This window comes from Homarus americanus, unplaced genomic scaffold, assembly GCF_018991925.1.
Source record: "Homarus americanus isolate GMGI-L3 unplaced genomic scaffold, GMGI_Hamer_2.0 scaffold41027, whole genome shotgun sequence".
NCBI classification, from domain to species: domain Eukaryota; kingdom Metazoa; phylum Arthropoda; class Malacostraca; order Decapoda; family Nephropidae; genus Homarus; species Homarus americanus.
The window spans coordinates 1487969-1513237 of record NW_024745073.1 but is presented as its reverse complement, the minus strand read 5'-3'; the positions used below and the strand labels follow the sequence as shown (position 1 = coordinate 1513237).

The window sequence follows — 25269 nt, the reverse complement described above, 5'->3', positions numbered from 1 at the left end:
GGTTGTGAGGTGTGGCATCAAAGATGTCGCGTCCGACTGCCAAGCTTGATCCGTCCTGGCCTGGACATGTTCAGTGTGGCGGTACGTATGGAGGAAAGTGGGTGAACAATCATTATCCGCAGGCGCAGTGTTTCACTGAATCGTCCACTGAGAGAAGAACATCACTCATGCTCGCCACACTGTCCGGAAGCTAACAAGACGCTCCTTAGCAACCACTGTAAGCTGTCATAACACTAACAGCTACCATGGCGAGGTTGGAGGTATGTGATTTCATTAGTATTTCGTCATATTACTCAAGGTAGTGAAACTTACCTTTACAGGAATAATTATATAATTTACTGCATGTCTAGCAAAGTGTCGAGGATAAATTATCGTTTCGGCCATCCACCTCTTTGGAAGTTGTTCGAAACACATTAAAAACTATCGGAAAAACATAATTTCAACCTAACCTAAACTTAGTCCTAAAATTCGCTGGATGACATAAACGATAATAATACTGTTGGGTTTATATTTTTTATCTTTTAGCTTCATCATCTATTGGACAAATGAACAAGCCAGGGTAATTATTCATTTTTTGCCCATCCTCCTCGTTTGAGATAGGAAATCGTTTTTCTTGTGCATTTTGGTCAAATATTACATGTCAAGGGTTCGAGCCTCGGCTCGGACACGTGAGAAGGGCGTTTATCCAAAGTGACTCTACCAACCGACTAATAAATAGTTAAGTGGCGAAAATAAAAAAAGAAAAGAAAAGAAACGTGGTTAATATTTAAAAGTTGCCTACACTTACTTATATTATGTCTTATATGGGGAGAAAGAGAAGAACAAAATATTTATTCCATAACCTTTCCTCGGAAGTTTATATTTTTTGAATACAGTATTTTATTGTTTTATCCTCTTCACTGATCGGCTCGTTAGCCGCTTGGGCGGTTGGTCACGTCTCTGTTACCCACAATATTAGTTGTTGAAAGCAAAGACTATAATAAGCTGGTTCAAAGTGTGCAGGACTTCGAGGTTGAGGGAAATGTGGAGTAAAATACTTAAAATAACACCAAACAAACGATTCATTGAAATTTCTGAATGCACCGACCCCTCGTCTGAATGCACCCCATGTCTAGACCCAATGCACCATCTTCCTAGACTTAATTCACCACTCCCTAATCTAAATGCACCACTCCTGATGGTCTCAATGTACCATCTAAGATAGAAAAAATATATTGAAAGTCTCAAAGACAATGACAAAGTCTTATCTGAAAATTTAAATGGTACACAAAGCCATATGACACTTTTGAAATCAAAGAAAAGGGAAATGTTTTGTTTTTTAGTTATCAAATAATATATTTTTTTAAATATAAAGAGTAATATTATATACAAGTTATGACTATTGAATGAGAACATGAAATGCCAAAACTCGTTTGTTGGTCGAAACCACAAATTGACAGTATTTTGTATTTGCAAACAAATGAATACATTCTAACTATAAAATAATAACACTTACCGTACTAATTATAAAAGTAAAATATACTTCTAGTAATATTGTAGTGCATTCAGACTAGGGTGGTGGTGCATTTAAGGCATTTATTGTAAGGCATTTTAAGATCCACAGAATAGTTAATGACTGTAAGTACCGCGTCTTTGGAATAACTGTTGTAGAACACAGTCTTCAGAAAACAATAAGATTAGAACTGTTATATGGACAATACGAAGAAAAAAATATATACGTGGACAAGATAAATCATGATAAAATCACACGGGAAAAGGGAAACAACGGAAACCATGTTTTTAAGGTCACCCTGTATATTTAAGCCTCTCTCTGTCCATGTAATCCAGTTGCCTCTGAAGATGTCTTGAATAAAGACGAAAGCTAAGGTGCTCCGTTGTTTCCATTTTCCCGTGTGATTTTATCAAGATATATATATATATATATATATATATATATATATATATATATATATATATATATATATATATATATATATATATATATATATATATATATATATACACACACACACACACACACACACACACACACACAGTGAACCCTCACTTTACGCGGTCAATTGAACCCACGGCGGCCCGCGTAAAGTGAACAACATAACATATGGGATTAAAGAGACCGGGCCGACCCCCAAACTCCACTTTTTCAGACACAATACCTACATTGTAGTAAAAATAACTTCTTAATTTTATAATGGTATGCACACACAATTAATAATTAAGAGAAATATCAATAATATTAGGTTTTTTAACACTTACATTAGTAGAAAAGATGGCTGGGCACACGGGGATAGGGGGTTGGTTCCGAGGCAGAGGGCAGATTATTGGCCCTCACCTGTATCACTTGTATCAATTGTATCACTATCCACCACAGAGGCTTGCAGGGCCACTTTGTCAAACCCCTCAAAGTCCATTTAAGTCCATATCCTCACTATCATTATCACTATCACTGACTTGGGCCGGCTGTGGTGGGTGGCGGGTGAAGTACTCTGTAATGTTTTGATGACTGGGCGACCTTGTGCGCACCCTGCTCGCTCCGCTTTCCGCGTAAAAGGGTACACACACACCGCGGAAAGTGAGCACTCCGGTTTTTGCAGGGTACCGCGTAAACGTGGAAACATGTAAAGTGGGACCGCGTAAAGCAAGGGTTGACTGTGTGTATATATATATATATATATATATATTCATTACATGAATTTTCGTATCTCGAATAAAAGAACTTAGTGAAAAGATAGGGTTCAGTTCCCCAATGTCAAAATTACCCCAATATCATACACCAGCAGCATAAATCGGTTCACAAACAAGAACATAACCTGCCTAACTAATGATAAAAGTACAAAACTACTCTAAATAACTACCCGACACATGAAAAAAATACTGTTTAACTTTGGTATAATACCTTATGGGAGGGCAGTTTGGGCTCACCACCATAATGGAAGTGCTGAGTAAGGGTTGTCCACCTCATCGCTGCTGTCTGCCAAGGACACTACAGTCCTCAGTATTCTTATAAATGTGGCCACAGTAGAAGCAGCTAGACCAAGATCTTTCCCAATTTTGGTAGGGCCATCATCACATTCATGATACTTAATTTCTTCCAGCTTTGTCTCAAAAGGCATTGCCTTTCGTGGTTTCTTCGGTGTAGTGCGGGTACCCGAAGATTCAGCAGAAACGCTTGGATGCCATAACAAAAGGATAAATACACACGGGTGAAGAGATCACTTCATACACACAACGAATGGCGGAAGGAAAGATGCGGTCTTGTGGGATATGCGGGCTTTATGATCAGTGAATGAGAATGCGTCTGTGCACATCTCTCCCCAAGATGGCTACAGCAGCTGGTTCCCAGCACGTGAAATTTTAATTTTTGCCCGAACCCAAATTCTTGTAAGTGGGGGAAGCTTTCACATTTCAAAATAGTGGTGTCAATTTAGGAAGCGGATGCCGCCTCCATCCATTCAATCTCCTTGAGGTTCATATTGTGCATTTTTAATTAATTTTTTCCAACAGTGCATCCAGAGCCTTGTCTGATTATATAATATTACAGGTACTAGTCTTTACAATACAATTGAACTTTTGGCTTTACAGTATAACTGTTTCTGACTTTTATTGCTAACAGAAGTTAGTCACCACCCAGATAACATACTCCCCTACTAGTGGTGTTACTGAAGCATTGGAATTGGGTGTACTGGTCAGGACATTTCTTGGAACACAGGTTTGTAGATAATGTTCAGTTCCCCATAGGTATATTGTTCCACCTCTCGGTGACCTTTCTAAACATGTAGCAATGTCGGAATCACTTTATGAATGAATCGGTAATGTGAGGAGAGTTCAATTGTTGGCCACTGAGGGGTGGACATAATGTATCTTGTAATATTACTCTTTATTATTCTCCAGAGTTTATTTTAAAGTTTGCTAACATGGATGGACACACAAACACACCCACACACTTCTGTCTTATACTGTATCATTAATACATATAGATCAGACTTTATTTTTTGTGTCTTCCAGTGAATGCTAAATATATACAATTCATGTACAGTACTGTATTTGAATACAATATTAAAATTTTATCTTGTGAAGAATAGGGTATTAAAGCATGAAAACCATAGGGATGATACACCTAAAGGCAATTATCACTGGAACACAATAAGGTTACAAAAGTTTTTTGTCAAAATTCTTGATACAGTACCGGTATACTGTATTTTGCTTTATTTTACATACTGTATTTATATTACCGTTTTTGTGGCCTATGAAACCTTGCAAGAGACCTATGTAATGTACCACAACATATCTTGCAGTATCTTGAGGCATGCAGAACTTGACAGTTTTGGGGTCCTATCACAAAGGACACTGTACAGCCTCAAATAACCATTGTATTGCATCCTTTTCACAACATTGAAATATCTGGTCAATTGGAAGACTTTACAGCTGAGTTTTATGGCCTCGGGTTAGAACTTTTAAGGAGATTCTGATTCCCCCCTCCTGTATTCCATTCCATTATAGTAAACAATCAGAAAAGTTAGTCATCATATCCTAACAATAAAGGACTTTTGATAAACAATCAGAAGTGCTGGATTAATTTCTTAATAATAAAAGTCTGTCCATATACTGTATGGTAGATTTGTGTCTATACAATACCTTGTTCCTTCTCAAATCTGCTAACCCCCTTTGCCACTGGTCAGCTTACTGTTTGGTTGGGCAGTTGGTCTATTTTCTGCTATGCACTGTTGGCAAGTACAGGAAACCCTCTATAACTCGGCACATATGGGGTTCTGGCCTTGCCGAGTTATCCCAAATTCCGACTTATTGGGTCAGTCCCCCAACAAAAATACAACACAAAATTATCAATCCACATATGTGTACAGTGGTCCCTCGGTTAACGAACTCAATTCGTTCCAGAGGGTCTTTTCGTTAACCAAAAATTTCGCTACCGAAACCATTGTTTCAATGGGATTTTGGGTAATTGGTTCCAGCTCACAGAAAATTACATACCGGTACAAAGTAAAAAAAAAAATGCAATAAAGTACACTTACTTTGAGGTGTGTATGTAGAAGGTTCCTGGTTGATGATGATGATGTGAATTTGAAGTGGGAGGTGGAGGAGGAGAAGAGAAGGAAGTGGGGATGGAAGAGAAATCACCCCATGATTGATGCCGTCATTTCACCAATAAAATTTTAAGTTCACTAAGTGTAATTCAAGATTATTTTCTTAAAATCAACACTGCACTGCACTATATATATAGTGTATTCAAGATGTTGAATAAATTTCAGAATGACCAATAATTGTACTGTCAAAATGTGAAAATAGTTTATGTTCAAGAGAGCCACAAGCAAGATGTTACCTCCACTGAACCGAGACACAAACTGACGCCTTGGTGGGTGAGTGAAGTGGCTGATGGGCGCACCAAAAACTAACTCCCTGTACTGCAATTATGTTAAATAAGTGTTAAAATTACTAATAATTTTAATATAAAACTTGGAAAAACATTTAATAGCACAACCTTCTTGATATTTACTCAAATGGGAACGAATTTAAGCCCTAGACGATTACTGTATTGGCAGACTAATCTACCAGCTGGTGAGCAAGCGAAAACATGTCGACATGTTTTCTTAAGAATTTCGTTAACCGAATTTTTGTTCGTTAACCGAATTGAATATTCTTATGGAAGGTAATTCATTAACCGAATTTTCGTTAACCAAGGCATTCGTTAACCAAGGGACCACTGTACATGTACAGTGACCCCTCCGTTAACGAACTCAATCCGTTCCAGAAGGTCGTTCGTTAACCGAAACCATTGTTTCAATGGGTTTTTGGGTAATTGGTTCCAGCTCACCGAAAATTTCCTAAATTCAACAAAAATGGTAGTAAAGTTCACTTACTTTGAGGTGTGTATGTAGAAGGCTTCTGGATGATGATGATGATGATGGGATTTAGAATGGGGGTGGAGGAGAAGGAAGAAGAGAAGGCATTGGGGTGGAAGAGAAGTCACCCCATGGTGCCATTTCACCCATAAAATTTTAGCTCTCTTGGTGTAATTCAAGATTATTTTCTTTAAATCAACACTGCACTGCATTATATATTGTCAATATGTAAAATATATTTCAAAATGACCAATAATTTGCTTGGAAACACAGAAAAAAGCATTTAGTTGAAGAGTCTCAAGCAAGATGTTACCTCCAGTGAAAACAGAGAGAGACTAACTCCTGTTTGCTGTGTTAAGAGGCTGGATGCCGCGCATTAAACTAGTCACTTTACCTTCAATTATGTTCAATAATTGTTAAAATGACTAAAAAATTGAATATTAAACTTTTAAAATTATTGAATAGTATAAACTTCTTGATATTTACTAAAATAGTAAGGAATTTAAGCCCTAGAACCGATTAATGTATTGGCGGACTGATACTAAAGCTGGTTGCCCGGTCAGTGCAAGCGAAAACATGTTGAGGTCGGTTCGTAAGAACTTCGTTAACCTAATTTTTTTTCGTTAACCGAATTGAAGATCCTTATGGAAGGCAGTTCGTTAATCGAAATTACGTTAACCGAGGTGTTCGTTAAACGAGGGGTCACTAATTACTAAATTTAAAAAAGTAACACTTACTACCACTGCAGGTGAAGAATAAAGCATCAGAGGTGATGCAGGTGGCCAGATATGACGAGATTTTCTCAGATATTTTTTATACAGTACTGTGTCTCGGCATTTCCCGAGTTATACTAATACAGTCCGAGACCATATTCATGCCAAGTCATATGAAATCCGAGTTATCAAATGCCGAGTTATTGAGGGTTTACTGTATGTACTGGACATATACAGGCTCTTGAGTGCATCTGAAAATGTGCCAGTGTACATGGTAATACAGGTTGTACCTCTCTAGTCCGGCATTCTGTGGTCCGGAAACTCCCGTGGTCCGGAACGATTTTAGTTTGTCCAATAGGTAGATAGGCAGCTTTTTTTTTTCTTTTTTTTTTTTTACTTCTCTGAATTATTATTATTATTACAGGAGTATTAAATTTTTGCCCCTCAGGCCCCAATGTGGGTCAGTGACCTATGCCCGGGTGGGCTAATCCCCTTAAAAAAAAAAAAAGCCGCGGGAAATTAAGGTTTGTTTACATCCGGCAGTTCGGCTGCTCTCTCTCTCTGCTTGTCTATACAGAGTACAACATTTAACCCTTCAATATATATGAGCAGTAAATAAGTGTTGCTTTCATATTCTTATGTAGAGTAATGACGATATATTTTCACATGTGCGCACTTACATACGAGCAGTCTCACTTTTTTTTTTACCATTAATGGTTAGCTACTTATATTGTTCCATTTATTAACATTAAATAACATTACAGGTACTTCAAGCAACCATATTCATTTTTTACATTAATTTTACTACAGCTAAACTCAGGGTCTTATTTTCTTCAGTTTTATATGTAGAACCAATCAGTCACTGGTTTCGTAAGCTTTAACATAAACAATGCCGGCAGCCGTCTCGTCTCCTCTAATATTCCACGTATTATTAATAAATTGTATTGTTAATTTTGCACACACGTACATTAATTCAATAAAAACAAATTCAGAAACATTAATTAAAATATATATGAACAGTAAATAAGTGTTGCTTTCATATTCTTATGTAAAGTAATGACGATATGTTTTCACGTGTGCGCATGCGCACTTACATATGCGATCTCTCTTTTTTCTTTACCATTATCGTTAGCTACTTCTATTGTTCCATTTATTAACATTAAATAACATTACTTAAAACAACCATATTAATTTTACTACAGCTACAACCAAGGTCTTATTTTCTTCAGTTTTATATGTAGAACCAGTCAGTCACTGGTTTTGTAATCAACGAAAACAATGTTGTGTCATTTCCTCGTGTGTTTTAATATTCTACGTATTATTAATGAATTTTATTGCTCATTTTGCACACATAAACATTAATTCAATAAAAAAGACATTCAGTAATTTACAATAATGAATCTTTTGTACATAAGAGAAATGACGCTGTTTACACGATTAAGCACGTTGTCTGCACGTTGGCGGGCCGTTCAAACTCGTCAAAATTTTTATTTATTTATTTTTTTGTGTTCCAATAAAATACGTTAAGAATTAAAAACTCCCGAAATTTGAGAAGCTACTATACGACATTTAACCCTTCAATATGTCTTCAAAGAGACAATGACGCAGAGAAAGTGGTGCTAGTGCTTCCAGGCATAAGCACAAGTCACTATCTATCCAGGAAAAGGGTGAATTTCCATGGTCCGGCAATTTCCATAGTCCGGCACCGGTCAGGTCCCGAGGTTGCCGGACTAGAGAGGTACAACCTGTACTGTAGTCACAAGCTTCTGAAGATACCCTCCCTTTCATTTAATAACAAAATTAATTTATATTTCATAGTCTGCTTGTGCTGTCATACTTATAAGTTTCACATCTTGTTTGACATTCGCTGGGAAAACAGTTACTGTGTATCTCTGTAGTATAATGTATCATTCTCAACCAGTGTGTTTTAAATATTTGAGAGAAAAATTTACTTATTCAAAGTACGAGCCTCAAGGGAACATAAAACTATTCTGGGGTTCTTCCTAGAAGTGAGATTCTTGGAGGTTTTGGTATGATTTGTTGGCCATGAGTGAATAATTGAATTACATTATCTTATTTGATGAGCCACATTTTGAAAATTTGACTATTAGCCCCACAGGTGTCTAACAGTCTCTGAATTCTTGTGGATTTGATTGGTGGGTGGAAAGGATGCAATGGATTCATTGCTGTAATTACTGTGAAGCCAAGCACATGTTATTGGCAATGGCAGACTTGCCATGTTTGGTCTCTTGCTCATGTTCTTGGCCATCAAATGGTATTAATATATCATTCTTTAACATTTGTTTTTCTTGTTAACTCAAGGAATTCTACGAGTGCAAAGTGTGCAATCGGAGTATGGCTGGTATTACCCCAGCACAAAGTCATCTTGAAGGGTCTCGTCACATTAAAGCTTTAAGAAACCAAGCATACAGCTCAGTCCTCAGGGCCTCCTCAGGATTGAATATCTCCAATGATAACATACACAGCGCCACGCACTTTGATCCTCCTGCCCGTTATCAGCCTGCCTCGACTCCTTTACCTGCGGTGGACTTACAAATTTCATCAAGAGACTCCACCAGCGAGGTTAACAGTGGTAAACTTTGATGTATTTTGTCTGAACTCTTATGACAGGTGCAATACCACTCTATTCAGAAAGCAGTTTCCACATCACAGTACAGTATGTTTTATTAATTTACATCAATTTGAAGTGACCATTGAATATTCACATCCAAGCTTTTGTCCTTTATATTTGAGGACGTACTTATATGTCCTACAGCAGTGCTCTTTAAAAATTTGTCCCATGACCCAATGTAATAATATCACATACCCTCACGACTCTATTCCTGTGTTCAGTCTAAAAAAAGTGATATGGAATATAAAAGAAAGCTAATTTAAAGCTCTTGACTCATTAGAATCAAGATGTCCTGTATTAATTTAAGGATACAGTATTCCTTATATTATGCACATAGCAACAACAATTAAAACAATTTTAAAATTTACCAACATAAACCAACTGTGTTACTCAATTAGAAATATCAGTGCTCTCATCAAGTTGGATAGCAAATTCTCCAGCAGACTGTAGACTTAAACCAGCTGGAATTCTAAGTCCTCAGCAATAGTAGATATCCTCCGAGAGACTGGTAACACCAAGAGGCACACGTTAGGTTAGGAAAACTGAAAGTTAGGTGTAACACTTACGTTAGTAGAAGAGATGGGTCGGCATACGGGGATGGAGGCTGGTTCCGAGGCAGAGAGCAGATTACTGGCCCTCAGGTGAATCACCATCACTATCAGTTACAGTTGTCAGGGCTTCCCTGACAAATCCCTCAAAGTCACCTTCACTGTCACTATCACTGGCTCTGGCTGGCTGTGGTGGGTTGCGGGCGAAGAACTCGGTAATGCTTTTTTGATGGCTAGTGTTGCTGTTGTCTTGATACACCTTGATGTACGGCTCCATAGCCTGCACCAGCTGGGTATGGAAGACTTCATAGCGGTCATTGTCGTTGGAAAGGAAGAGCTTCAATTTTTCTGCACACTCGATGGCACCCTTAATATGACTATGCGTTAACTTGTGTTCTTCGGAGATTGACGCACCATCTTCCTCTTCACTGACGTGATCATCTTCCAACATCTCGTCGGCAGTCATTTCAGGATCTCTGAGCACCTCCAGGATGTCTTCGTTGGTGGTCTCGGAAGCCTTCAGCTGTAATACTGTGCGCAGCTTCTCTTGCAAGGTCCAATGCCACGAGTAAGGTTGCGCAGTATGTCGCTGTTGCGTTATCACTGATGTCATATGACGTATCGGACTGTGATTGGGCCACGCATCCTTACAACCCACGCATTCCCTCCGCTGCTAGCTGTGATTGGTCTAATGTAACATGACGTGCCCTGCCACCAGAGGGTAGAAGTCGCTGACCTAGCCGGGACTGTCTCATTGTTCTCAGTTCTCCGCGTATACAGTTCTCTCTTGTACCCGCTATTCCCCTCACAACTCACAATGGACCAAGCCATGATAATGTGAATGGAATCATCGAGTTGGGGGAGAAAATTAAGCTCATCCTTGACAAAGACACAGTCAAGCATCGGTATGAAGTGTCTAATAACGTTATGTCGAAAGTTATGGAGCCGTATATCCAGATCTATCTCGACAACATCAATGCTAGTCGTCAACGTAGTATTGAGGACTTCCTCACCCGCAACCCACCACGACCACAGCCAGCCCGAGTCAGTGATAGTGAGGATATGGACTTAGAGGGGTTTGTCTGGGAGGCCCTGCAAACCTCTGCGAGTAGTGAAAGTGATTCACTGGAGGGCAACTAATCTGCCCTCTGCCTCGGAACCAGCCCCCATCCACGTATGCCGACCCATCTCTTCTACTAACGTAAGTGTGAAACCTTGATTTTTCTTTTACCTGGTGCAGTATATTATTCTCTTATTGATATTTATCTTCTATATTATGTGTGTGCATACCATCATAAAGTTAAGATACTATTTTTACTACAACGTAAGTATTGTGTTGGCAAAAAGTGGAGTTTGGGGATCGGCCCAGTCTGTTATTTCATTAACGCATGTCTGGTTTTACGCGGTACTCCACGGGTACAATTGACCGCGTAAATCCAGAATATACTGTATAACTAAAATTAAACATTGTAAGCTGAATACAGTAAAGCCTCGAATAACGACGTTAATGTGTCCTCCAATATTGCAGTGCAAGGTGAATCGTCTTCTCGTAAATCATTAATTACCATTAAAATAGAGCAATAATAATGAGATGCGTTCCAAAGTGTGACATTTTCATATCTTTTGTGTGGCTTTTTACCCTCTTTTCCCCCAAAAACAATACAATTAATGAAAACTGCAAACTATATTCTTTAAATAATGTTTCTGAATGCACCTTATTCAATATAAATGAAGAAAATAAGACCCTGGTTGTAGCTGTAGTAAATTTAATGTAAACAAATTAACATACAGGTATATGTTTTAAGTAACGTTATTTAATGTTAATAAATGGAACAATCAAAGTAGCTAACCACTAATGGCAAAGAAAAAAAAGATGAATTGGGAATGCCAACATATACGTGTGCATTTAAGGATACTGCATCATTTATCTTAAGAATATGTATAAAAGATTTATTACTGAATATGTATTTGATTGAATTAATCTTTATATATGCGAAATGAACAATACAATTCATTAATACATAGAATATTAAAACACACAAGAGGATAAGAGACGACATTGTTGTGTTTACACCCAATGTATACATGCGCACTCAAGGAAACAGTCATTTATCTTAAGAATATGTACCAAAGATTCATTGTTTATTACTGAATATGTGTTTGATTGAATTAATATTTATATATGTGAAATGAACAATGCAATTAATTAATAATACTGTACATAGAATATTAAAACACACACGAGGAGACAAGACGGCAATGTTTTCATGAGTGACGATGGTACTACATAAGAAACAGAAGAAAATAAGACCCTGGTTGTAGCTGTAGTGAACTTAATTTAAAAAAAATTAATACCTGTATGTATGTTTTAAGTAATGCTATTTAATGTTAATAAATGTACTAGGAGTAGCTAACCACTAATGGTAAAGAAAGAAGGCGAGACGATTGGGAACGCCAACGTATGAACAGTTAGTGCGTACATGTGAAAACCTATCGTCATTTCTCAACATATGAATATGAAAGCAACACCTATTTACTGTTCATATATGTTTTGAATAATATTTACGAATGTAAAACTAAAATTCTATTCACCAATGGCGGTAAAGTCTAAAACATAAGGACAGCCAATGAATATTGTGCGAGTTTTTACTCAGATGACAAAGTCATCAGGTTCAACTCTGGCTGAAGCTGTTGCTGAAACTGTTACTGAACCTGAAGTTGATGTTGAAGCTGCTTATGATGCTGAATTTGATGGTGGAGCTGAAGTTGATGGCTTAGGCCTTTGAATAATAAAGCTCTCGAAAGAACCTTGCACAGCTGCTATTCATAATACATTTTTATGCAGATGTCATTTGTGTTTATTTAAATTTTAAGTCTTTGTTCTGTTAGTTGATCCACTTCAGAATATATGTTCATTGCTTGCTCCATATAATATCCACAGACCTCTCACCTTTTTCATATCGTTTTAACACCTCTAGTTTCTCGGCTAAGCTTAGACACTTTCTATTAGCTTTTGAAACAACGCTACCATCACTTGCTCTCTTGCTCATGTTGAATAGGGATGCAAAAATGCTGCAAGAAACCTGAGAATGTTTTTCTCCAGTTCCTGTCCCAGAATACATATTGGGATTTAGTTATTATTTATACGAAAATGTAATTTTATTTTATTTTTATTATATTTTGGTCGTAAATACGAATGAAATAAGGATGTAAACTGAATTGGGTCCTAAATTATCTAGGGTTTCAAATACGAATGAAATAAGGATGTAAACTGAATCGGGTCCTAAATTATCTAGGTTTTCAAATACGAAAAGTTGTTGGACGAATCATTGTTATCCGAGGCTTTACTGTACAGGTAAAATATTGTGCCTCGGGCTATATTTCCCCATAGGAGCAAAGAGGTTAAAGGTTTCCTCGGTAAGCCATTAGGCCATTGTGAGGTGTGGTAACCCAGATATTACTGTGACAACTACTGCATAAGTGTTGTGTTTTCCTTTATAGCATCTTACCATGAAGCAGTGGGACATAATATAATCCTTTTCATTGCAGAAACACTAAGCTCAGCCATGAAACGAGGAATTGTAAGACAGGAGTTTGTATTTGGACAGACTCAGATGACTTGCACCTTGTGCTCTATAACCTGCTCTGGTGAGGTTCCTATGAATCAGCATCTTTTAGGGGAACCTCACATGAAGAGACAGAGGTAAGAGTCATAATTATTAATAAAATTTTCATAGGTAAAGATGCAATTTGTTTGGTTAAAACTTTGTCGTTGGTGTTGAAACTAGTCATCCTATTAATGGATGTGCACTGTATACAGTAAATGATCATTTTACCGTACTGTTTTATTCAAGGGGCAGAGATATTTTCTTCCCCTATTCTTTCTAATTTGTGATACTGCATTGTATAGTAAATGATCTGGTGGTGGGATAAGATTGATAAAGAGATAGAAGTGAGAAGAATGAAGACTTTTTGTAATAAAAAGAGTTTTGTATCACTATAACAAACTATTTGTTTTTTTTGTTTTTTCCACAGGAGAATTGACTTGAGAGATGATAATAGTCCCCCAATAGCCAGATCTCTGGGGATACGTCAGTCCTCCTCGGTGCCAGCGTTGACACATGACTTGTCCACATCCTTTAAGCAATTTGATTCCCTTAACTTAGATGAATGTAAATCATCACCTAAAGGTTAATGATACGTTTAACATATATTTATAAAACATGAACTACTAATTCACCTCTGGCATTTCCTCAGCATGAAGTACAGTATAGTAACCTTGGGAGAATTAAAATTAAGGACTGTACAATGGGCAACCCGCGGCCCATGGGCCATATACAACCTGAACCATGTCTTTGTGTAGCCCGCGGAATGATTGAGAAATTTTATTTAATGTGGCCCACAGTTCAGGTAGGGACAGTCACCTTATGGTGTGTAAAGCAATATTTATTAAAAGAATAATCTTCACACACAATTCATTACTGTACTGTTTTACCACCTGTTATGAAAATGTAACAAAAGTATAGTCTATAATATAAACATTTTAATTGTGTGAGTGTACGGGCCAAGTTCTGCGCGGTCTGTTTGATGGATTAACTGCTATGTGGCAGTGGGCCATTTGGGAATTAAGTAAGGTTGGGTAAGTTCAAGTGGGGTCACGGGCAGTGGTCATACAGGTCAAAGGTAAAATCTCTTCCTTGTTGACAGTCTGTCTCTCTCCATAGCACCTCATCCTTCATGCCCCAAGATTAACAGTGAAATTAATTTGGTGGGTGTCTGATAAGTAAGATAAGTCCTGTAACTGTAGGAAAAATCAGTGTATTCACAGACTACTTCACTCATCATCTGTTAAATGCCAAGAAACATAAACATTTTACTTTAAAAATTATTATGATGGATTTGTTTCATAAATCGCAAAAAGACTGTGATAGAAAATATCGTAAGGTGGGTGTGACAATAAACCGTATCTTGCCCGTGTTAATACAGTATAAACATTACTTTTGGGTTAGGTAGTACATAAATTTTGGTGGGTTAGCCCGCAGAAAAATACCTAAATTTCAATGCAGACCATGACTGAGGAAATGTTGCCCATGCCTGCTGTACAAAATGCCACTCTATACCAGTGAACTGTAAGGAATTCCACCTAAAAAATTGGCAAAATGTACAACTTGGGGGGGATGGGTTAGCATGGTATTTGTCTTGCTGCAATAATACATATCTCTTAATGTATAGGCAGGCTGTGTTTGTCCCACCATGATTATTAAAGGGATGTAATGTATATATGTTTCCCTTATCCAGGCATCTGTAATTAAGCGCAACTTGATGTAACTGAATTTCTTTTAATTATTTTTTCTTGTTCACTAATTGAGCAATGCAGCTTTATATGAAAATAGACATGGTTAAAGTATTTGTCTGAAGTACAGTCAAAATCAAGAGTTCCCCAAAGATCCCCTGTCAGCATTATTTAAAACGCATACCGTAGATAAGCTCTTTCCACCAACGGTTGACCTGCAGTCCAGTCACAAGACGATGCCTCCATGCATTGGTGTAGGACGTTATCTGTGATATATGAACACACATAATGCTGCTGGAGATGTTCAGTGAACTTTTGATCTTGATTGTACTCAATATTTTCATTTTACCAGTATACTATTATCTGCTGAAGTTGAGATTTTATTAGAAGTTATATGGAATATGCCGGGCATCTTAAAAAGAAATCATGTCTGATGTACAATTTCTTTCAGATATACTTACATCCGCAAGAGAGGAAGGAATTGTGAAAAGTACAGGAGAATTTGTTTTAAATCAGCTGACATGTACAGTATGCAGGTCATCATGCACAGGAGATGTACCGATGAAGCAGCACCTCCAAGGTAGTAGTCATCAAAAGAAAATGAGGTAAAAACTTTTAATTTTGTTCCTTATAAACACCCACTAATGCACACACTGGGTTTACAGTACTGTACACTCAAAATTTTGAGATTTCTAAATACACTTTACCCACTTTAAGTCAGATTTTGGCTTAGTTCATTCATATCCTTTTTCCAAAATTAAATAAGCGATTCAAATTCGGAATTAGTCTGAAATAACCAAGCGATTCAGAAGTCACGTGCCTAAAAGAGCTCAGGTTCTCAACTGGCTCAGCCATGTTAATATTGTTATTATTATCCACTCTGTATCTGTGTTTTCTGGCTAAATAAACTCTTATCAATTCAATTCAATTCCTAAGCAGGCTTAGGCCAGGTGTCATCCCATTTGGATGATTCCCAATTGTTTCACTTAACCTGATGTTGTTCAACCCAGCTTCTAATGATCAGCTGATTATGTTGGTTTTCCAAAGATTGTTACCAAGATGGTGAGTGGGATGGTTATCATCTTTGGTCTAGGGCCCATTGGTTTTCAACCTTTTTTCACTGATGGCACCCTAAACTAATAGAGTATCTTATTCTGTAGCACCCCTGTTCAATTTCCTATCAGTACAGTTGCTTCAAGAACATATATTAAGGGCTCCAAGAGTTGAATTATTGGATAAAAATTGAATCTGTAAGGACCAAGCCTGAGGAAAGTGTATCTTTTCACAAGATACCTCATTGCAATTACAATAAAGTTGTTGGAGAAAATTAGCAGTCTTCAAATTTTCTTAATTATAATACCCGTACCTGCTTGCAGTACCAGTATATACCAGTTATAAACTATTAAAGAACCAAAGACAAACAAATCACTAACCTGAATGTATGTGATTTTCTTAGTGAGATATTTGGGCTTGATGAGATTGACAGATTCTTATAATATTTGCCAAAGTATTGGACAAATATACTCTCATTTCTTACTCATTAGTTTGCAATCTTTCCCTATTCTGTTTTTATGTATGCGAGTACAGAAAATCCCAACTCGCACAAGTGGAAAATTGCATAAGGATTACCAGGGGCTTTCTTGCAATACGTATGAGGGTATTCATTCTTTATCTGTATCCAAAAATCGTCAAGAGCCATGTCTATATGCTTTAATTTTAGACTGCAATCATTGAGTATATATCCACTCATTCCTCTTTTTCCGTGAAACTAAACCGAGATTGGTTTGATGTAACTCCAATAAAGCGGTTTCTCAACTATTCTTCATTTTCATTGGATATATTTGGAAAATGGTATTGAATTTTTTTTTCACTACTTCAAGATGCTTAGAAATTAATGGTATGATTTCCTTATTGTTTGTTGCAGCAGCAAATGGAAACATGTCCATATTGCTTTCCTTCACTTTGATAATCCAAATTCTTAACTTCTCACTAGAGCATAAATTTTGTCAGAAGAAAAGACAAGACATCTTTGCCTTAGCTTTTCTTTTTTAACAGGGAATAGCCCACCCGGGCACTGGTCATCAACCCACAGCGGGGCTGAGGGGGCAAAAAGATAAGAGTAAAAAGAAATTAAAATAGAAAAGAACAAGCTTTTGAAGTGAGAGGAAAGAAGGTTGTACTATAATGGGTTATTCTAGTGTGACTGACCTCCACAGAGAAATGGTAGGCACCACGGGCAAGGTGGGTGTTATGAGCCCACTATCGTACCGGCGGTACACAGGACGCCAAATCCACTGAACATTGCCCGTTAAAGTACGTGCAAAAGAGAGAGAGGGAAGCAACATTGCGGCAAAGAGAACATAAGAACATAAGAATGGAGGAAACTGCAGCGGGCCTATTGGCCCATACTGGGCAGTCCCGTTTACACCCAACCCCTATTGCTCATATGAGCATCCAACCTATGTTTGAAGCAATTCAGCGTATTCGAGTTAATGATGATATTTGGTAACTTGTTCCATTCATCCACTGCTCTGTTTCCAAACCAGTGTTTACCTATTTCACACCTAAATCTAAATTTGTCTAATTTAAAACCATTGTTACGAGTTCGCTCTTGGTTGGATAGTTTGAGTACCTTTGTAATGTCCCCTTTGTTTAGCCCTGCCTTCCACTTATACACCTATCAGGTCGCCCCTCGCTCTACGTCTCTCAAGGGAGTGCAAATTAAGATGCTTTAACCTGTCTCTATACTCAAGGTTCCTAATGCCCGGGATTAGTCTTGTCATTCTCCTCTGAATTCTTTCCAAGGATTCTATATCCATTCTGTAATACGGTGACCAGAACTGAACTGCGTACAGTGACCCCTCGGTTAACGAACTCAATCCGTTCCAGAAGGTCGTTCGTTAACCGAAAAGTTCGTTAACCGAAACCATTGTTTCAATGGGTTTTTGGGTAATTGGTTCCAGCTCACCGAAAATTTCCTAAATTCAACAAAAATGGTAGAAAAGTTCACTTACTTTGAGGTGTGTATGTAGAAGGCTCCTGGGGTGAAGGCATTTGGCACCATTTCACCCATAAAATTTTAGTTCTCTTGGTGTAAGTCAAGATTATTTTCTTTAAATCAACACTGCACTGCATTATATATTGTCAATATGTAAAATATATTTCAAAATGACCAATAATTTGCTTGGAATCACAGAAAAAAGCGTTTAGTTGAAGAGAGTCTCAAGCAAGATGTTACCTCCAGTGAAAACAGAGAGAGACTAACGCCTGTTTGCTGTGTTAAGAGGCTGGATGCCGCGCATTAAACTAGTCACTTTACCTTCAATTATGTTCAATAATTGTTAAAATGACTAAAAAATTGAATATTAAACTTTTAAAATTATTGAATAGTATAAACTTCTTGATATTTACTAAAATAGTAAGGAATTTAAGCCCTAGAACCGATTAATGTATTGGCGGACTGATACTAAAGCTGGTTGCCCGGTCAGTGCAAGCAAAAACATGTTGAGGTCGGTTCATAAGAAATTCGTCAACCGAATTTTTTTTCGTTAACCGAATTGAAGATCCATATGGAAGGCAGTTCGTTAACCGAAATTTCGTTAACCGAGGCGTTCGTTAAACGAGGGGTCACTGTAATCCAGGTGTGGTCTCACAAGAGCAAGATACAGTTTTAGGATGACCTCGCTAGTCTTGTAACTAACACTCCTTTGTATTAACCCAAGTACTTTATTAGCCTTGTTACGAGCAAAAACAGGAGGAGACTTAATAAGACGAAATGCATTTGATTCCACCCTTGTTTAAATGTTCAAAGATATCAATTAAGTAAGATAACTTTGTAGACCAAGTGTCGTCTGTCAGTAACTCCTGAAATTTTCTTGCTGCTCAAGATTAAAAAAGTAAAGATCTCATTCTTCATTTCATACACTCGTGACAACACTTTGCCTCTCGACAACCATCTATCCTCTGTGTGCTTTGTCCCAACTTCTTCACATGGTTGATTTTTTTGCAACTAATGCTTCACGGGGCAGAAAGCAATATGTTTCTTAATATATTACTGTTTACTTTCTTCACTAATGACAAATCCTTTCAATGAGCCAACCATTGAAGGAGCACCATCTGTACAAATTCCAACACAGAATTTCCAGGACAAATCAACAAATTCCAATTAGTTAGTTAAGATAGTGTAAATATCCTGGCGAATGCCAATAACTGAGCTTTCCCTTCTGTATCTGTTGATTCATGTACTTGGACTGCATGAATTTCACCTTCCTTTACCAAGGCACAAACAATTTCTTCTATGTCATCTGACATGAATCCATCTGGTAATGGTATTTTCTGACAAATTTTTTTTTCTTTTGTTCTTTTCTGCCTCACTCCTGAAAAATGTCTTTACTATAGCACTGCAAGCAGGAAGAATCCCTGTTTGTACATTTGTATAAGGCTTCATATTTTTAGCAATCAATTGTTACTACTTCATCCAATACAGGTACTCTGACTGTTTTAGAAAATTTTAAACTCCGTTGTTTTCTATCATTGAATATACTCTCAAAGTACGATCAAATTTGTCAGCAAGGTGACTATGTTTTACAAGAGAAATATCCCTTCAGTTTGCTGGGTACCATTGCTTCATTGTCCAATTTATCATCACAAATAAGACAATCTAGTGTAGGATTAACCAAATGAATCCCAGTGCTAGATAGCTGTCCAATATAGGGGATTCCACTGTAAAACAGTGGAATTATGGTTATCCACATTCCGCGAAATGAGCAGATTAAACTAACCGACATCAAAATGAAATAATAATAAAAAAATTGTCTAAAATCAGCTAATATCGTAAATTCAAAGACTGCGCACAACTGGGAGGAGCTGCCATATTTATTGGACAGTTCTTAAACAGTTATTCCACTTTATTTAAACGAAATGGTTCAGAGTTAAACAATTTAGTGAGCACAAGGTTAGCCTAATTTGAACAAATTTCAAATTAAAAAAAAGAATTGCTATGATAAACAATAAAATTAATACATATATCATAAAATAAAATAGCACATATTTTATGTATGATAAATAGCTCCTTTCACACTAAAACCATCATATGGGTGGCGCTACCCAGTTCTGTCAGGCAGTCAACCAGCTGACTCTACAGAAGTTGTGGCTACTGCCTCACTGCACTGTGTGTATGCCTTGATGTCACATCAGGAAAGGGAGCTGGGAGAGTGCCAACACATTTACAGCCTACCGCCTCTACACAATAAACTCTCTTCACATACACACCCATGCTCTTCACTTTTCTTATATTAGTTTGCCAACGAGGTGGCTGGGTTGGCGAGTTAGTGACGCAGTTATAGTCCACCGCCTCTACATAATCGTTCACTTCCCACACATACACAGATGCTCTTCACTTGTACAATATGTCAGAATATAGAGCCTAATGGCAACAATTTCTGATTAATTGACAGGGCAAGGTCTTCAATATCTCCATGTACTGTTCAAAGAATCCCACCCAGAAATATTGAAAGTATTCTCCAGGGCACAACCAGTTCTCCTCAAATGCAAATTTCGGAAGTACTTGGAGGTAAGTCTGTCTTATATATTTCAAAGTATAGTACAGTAGTGTATACTAAAAAAAAAAAAAAAAACGAGAGGGTTAATATTAACTTACACTGTTGCGTACTTGATGAAGCCCAAATATCATTAAAATATAAAGTCTTTAGTGTCATGACCTGTTGTACCTTCTGGATATAGTTTCCTTCTTTAATAATGATGGTTATAAATATTTTATTTCTTTTATATGCTTGAATGACTTTACTCTCTTACAGGAAACTTACAATCAGAAAAAGAGAAAGGAATTTTGATTAAAACTATGGAAGGTGTGCAGTGTGTGGTGTGCTCTATAACTTGTAATGGGGAAGTAACCATGACAGCACATCTGAGTGGTGATCAGCACCGCAAAAAACTCCGGTAATTATAATTGGCTTTCAATGAGTGGATCAAGAACTTAAACATTTCTATAGGCTTTTTTTTTTTCCTATATTATTGTGGTACAAGGAGTGCATTATATATCAAATGTATGAAGTACATCTCTGCATTAGCTGTGATGTGCAAAATTCCCAGCTAATGTGAAATTTATAATGTATCCAGATTTTCAATTTTCTAGATTGTTTTCAAATTCATTACAGTGAACCCTCACTTTACGCGGTTAATTCAACCCACGGCGGCCAACGTAAAGTGAACAACATAACATATGGGATTAATTGAAATAGAGACCGGGCCGACCCCCAAACTCCACTTTTTCCCAACACAATACGTACGTTTTACTAAAAATGACCTCTTAACTTTATGATGGTATTCACCCACACATAATATAGAAGGGAACAGTCAATAAGATAAGAATAAAATGAAGGTTAGGTTAGAAAAAACAAGGCTGGGGTTAACACTTACGTTAGTAGAAGAGATGGGTCGGCGTAGGGGAATGGAGGCTGGTTCCGAGGCAGAGGGCAGGCTACTGGCCCTCAGGTGAGTCTTCATCGGTGTCATCCACACTTACTAGTGCCTCCTTGACAAATCCCTCAAAGTCATCATCACTGTCTCTACCTCTGTCACTATAACTGGCTTGGGCTGGCTGTGGTGGGTTGCGGGCGAAGAACTCTGTTATGCTTTGCTGACGGCTGGTGTTTATGTTGTCGTGATAAACCTTGATGTAGGGCTCCATAGTCTGCAACAGCTGGGTAGTGAAGATTTCATACCTGTTTGCGTCAGGGTCGTCGGAAAGGAGCAGCTTGGCTTTCTCGATACACTCGATGGCACCCCTAACATTACTATGGGATAAGCGGCGTTCTTCTTGGAATGACGCACCACCTGCCTCTTCACTGACGTCATCATCATCTACCATCTCGTCGGTAGTCACATCAGGATCCCTTATCACCTCCAGGATGTCGTCGTTGGTGGTCTCGGAGAAGCCTGCAGCTGTAACACTCTGCGCAGCTTCTCTGGCAAGGTCCACTGCTACTGCAACAGTCTGAACCTCACCAGTCACAATTGACTCTGCCTAACGGCCGGAATGCCTTGCAACACATGTCCCCGTGCGTGACGAACAGTTGCTACAGACAGCTGATCCCATGCCTCCACCAAGAAGTCCACAGCTTTCTTGACGTTGAATGTCTCCAGAATTGTTTTAAAAGTACTTCTTGCTCTGCCAACTGTTGATCCTCGTCGTCTTCGCTCTCGCTATCGGTGTTGGTGTCACTCAGGTTACGCAACTCTTCCTTGGTGTTGGTGTAGTCGTTCAGGAGCTTGAATTTTTTAGTAGAGAATGCAGCTTTTACATTACAGATTAACTCTTGGTCCATGGGCTGTACTATAGACGTAGTGTTGGGAGGAAGGAAGACCACTTTTACGTTGGGGTGACTATCTAACAGTAGGGGCGAGTGTCCTGGTGCGTTGTCCAGCAGCAACAAAATCTTGAATGGCACATTCTGTTGCTCACAGAATTTCTTCACATCGGGAACAAAACAGTCATCAAACCAGGAGAGGGACAGTGTAGAGAACATCCACGCCTTACGTGCGGTCAGCCAGTGGACATTTAGCTTGGTCATGTCCATGCTCTTGTAGGCGTGCGGCTTGTGTGCTGTGTGGATCACCGATAACTTGAGCTTACAGGTACCGGAAGCATTGGTGGTAAACAGGACGGTGATGCGCTCCTTCTGCAACTTCTGGCCCCGACACTTGCTGGCATTCTTCACAACGAAGGTCTTGGAAGGTAGCTTTTTCCAAAAAAGACCAGATTCGTCCATGTTAAACACCTGGTCGTCGGTGTACTGTCCTTCCTCCATAATCTCACGTAAAAACGGAGGAAATTCCTTAGCCGCAACACGGTCAGCACTAGCTTCTTCACCACCAATGTTGATATTGGTGATCTTGTTCCTCTTCTTAAACCTCTGTAACCACCCAGAGGAAGCATTAAAGGGTTTGGTCTCTGTAATTCCCATCTTTCGTGACACTGCAGCATACAGTTCACGTGCGTACTCCTTAACTGAGCGCGTGTCCACCGCCATGTTCCGTAGCGCCTGACGCACCAAGTAGCTCACAAGTAATTTTTCCGTCTTGAGAAGCACCTGGTTGTGGAAATACTTGATCATAGAAGCACCTGTAGACTTTGTGATGTTCATGTGCTCCTTTATCTTGGCTGCATCCTTCTTAATTGTCCTGATCGTAGACTCGTTAACGCCATGCTGGCGCGCGAGATCAACCTGTCTTGTTCCTTTCTCCAACTCTTGTATGATCTTGTACTTAATTTCGTAGCTTAAGGAACGTCGTGTCTTCTTTGGCTTAGGGCGGCTGGGTCCAGGTAAGGAAAGGTTTCTCTCTGGGGGCGGTGGTCCGGCGGAAGCCATTTTACAGAACAATGGAATCACGTATACACGGTGTGGCCTGGAGGGATGAAACTGCCGCGGCTAGGTCAAGCGTCGTCTTTCCTCCCTCCCTCCCTCCCGCGGGTGGACACGTCATATTACTTTAAACCAATCACAGCTAGCAGCGGAGGGAGGTAAGGATGCATGGCCCAATTACAGTCCGATAAGTCATATGACGTCACTGATAACGCAACAAAGACACACACTGCGCAACCTACTCGCGCCGCTTACACAACATGGCGGGAGAGATGGCGGGATGGCGGGAGGTTTGGATCCAAAAATGGCGCGGCTCGCCAGCCGCTCTCCGCGTAAAGGGGTACACACACCGCGGAAAGTGAGCATTCCGGTTTCGGCAGGGTACCGCGTATACGTGGAAACGCGTAATGTGGGACCGCGTAAAGTGAGGGTTGACTGTACATGCTATATGAAAATAAAGTACAGCAATACGGTATCAGGGAACTTGAATTTGGGGTTTCAACCCTTAGGCCCCGGGTGACATTCCAGAACATCTGGCATATGTCTCGGACTCTCAGTCTGAGTCCTCCCTTCATGTGTATAGTATCAGTGTGCCGCACCTCGCTACCAACTGTACACACATTTACATGAACTATTTTTGTAGAGTATGTAGTATCTCTAATGGGGATACTAGAGGGTTTTAATAAATGGGTTAAAGTTATTTAAGTCCCTTAATTTATGGCATATACAGTAAGGCGCACCCCTCATTTTAGCAGGAAGTATTTAGGAAAAAACTTTTGTGTATTTTCCTTCTGTAGCCACAGTTTTCTTAAAATAATATATTGTACCATTTTTCTCCCTAAATACTCCCTGCTAAAATGGGGAGTGTGTGTCTTATGTGCCTTAAAATATGTACTGTATTTTTAGTGTATTTTATATCATTAGTTGTTGTTTTTATATATCAAGTTCATTTGCCGGAAGATACAGACAAACAGCTTTTTTCAGACAGGTGGTCTCCCCCTTTAGTCTGGATTTTTGAGGGTTCACTGTATCTACAAAATAGTAATTTATGAAATGCTGTATGCTTAAAAAAGATTAATATAATGATCCTATAAGAAATATTTACCTTGTTCATAAAATTGATGTTGGTTGAAGATTCCCCATTATGCTTTTACAATCTTGTTTTGGAACCATGCTGCTTTTAACCATCCCCAGACTTTCTGAATTTCCTAGTTTAAAGATGTCTGTCTCTTGTATAATACTGCAGTTGTTTCAAGAATTATCAAACACTTTATGCTGTAACCCAGGGATTATTTAGGACCTGCAGTACAGGAATGACCTTTCATACTTTCCAGGGCTCATAACAGCTACAAGCAGTATGGGGTGGCAGCTGAATTGAGGATGGACTGCACCAGCCCTTACTCCACGTCTGGCTCTTCCTCTCCCTCAAGGAATTCAATTTCTAATGAACCCATTCGTTCGTCAGCTGCTAATGCTTTTCAAGATATTGATAGGCTAAGTACTTCATATCAGGTAACAGATAATTTAAGGGATGTCCAGATATATGAACCATCAGACCCCCTTGATGACCTTTTTGAATAATAAAATGCTAGTGTTCATGGTACAGTAAAATGTACTGAATGCTACTCTTGCAGCTTGTCAGTGGTAGTTAATTTTGCCAATAGGTGCTGCCTATATCACTCTCATTATGGCTTCGTATATACTGTTCACCTCGGGAAAAATCAAACAAATAATGCACAATATTTTATACAGTCAGTCCCCGACTTACGACAGGGTTAGGGACCGACGACCAGGTCGTAAGTCGAAAATGCGAAAATAATACATAGAAAATCTAAAATGGG

General features: G+C 38.6%; 1 protein-coding gene across 4 annotated transcripts; it reads left to right on the top strand.

Moving 5' to 3' along the window:
• Window positions 1–25269, top strand: LOC121878355. Of its 4 annotated transcripts, XM_042384537.1 has the most exons (10): window positions 6–260; window positions 3096–3381; window positions 3614–3709; window positions 8894–9164; window positions 13301–13454; window positions 13787–13941; window positions 15496–15649; window positions 20501–20616; window positions 20861–21002; window positions 24763–25268. In XM_042384537.1, the coding sequence occupies exons 4-10, from the start codon at window positions 8927–8929 to the stop codon at window positions 25007–25009; spliced, it is 1206 nt and encodes a 401-aa protein (XP_042240471.1). In that variant the 5' UTR covers window positions 6–260; window positions 3096–3381; window positions 3614–3709; window positions 8894–8926; the 3' UTR covers window positions 25010–25268. The 4 variants fall into 4 exon arrangements, with proteins under 4 accessions (XP_042240472.1, XP_042240469.1, XP_042240470.1 ...); XM_042384535.1 differs by lacking the exon at window positions 3096–3381 and having other exon boundaries at window positions 4–260; XM_042384538.1 differs by lacking the exons at window positions 3096–3381; window positions 13787–13941 and having other exon boundaries at window positions 1–260; window positions 13301–13399; window positions 24763–25269.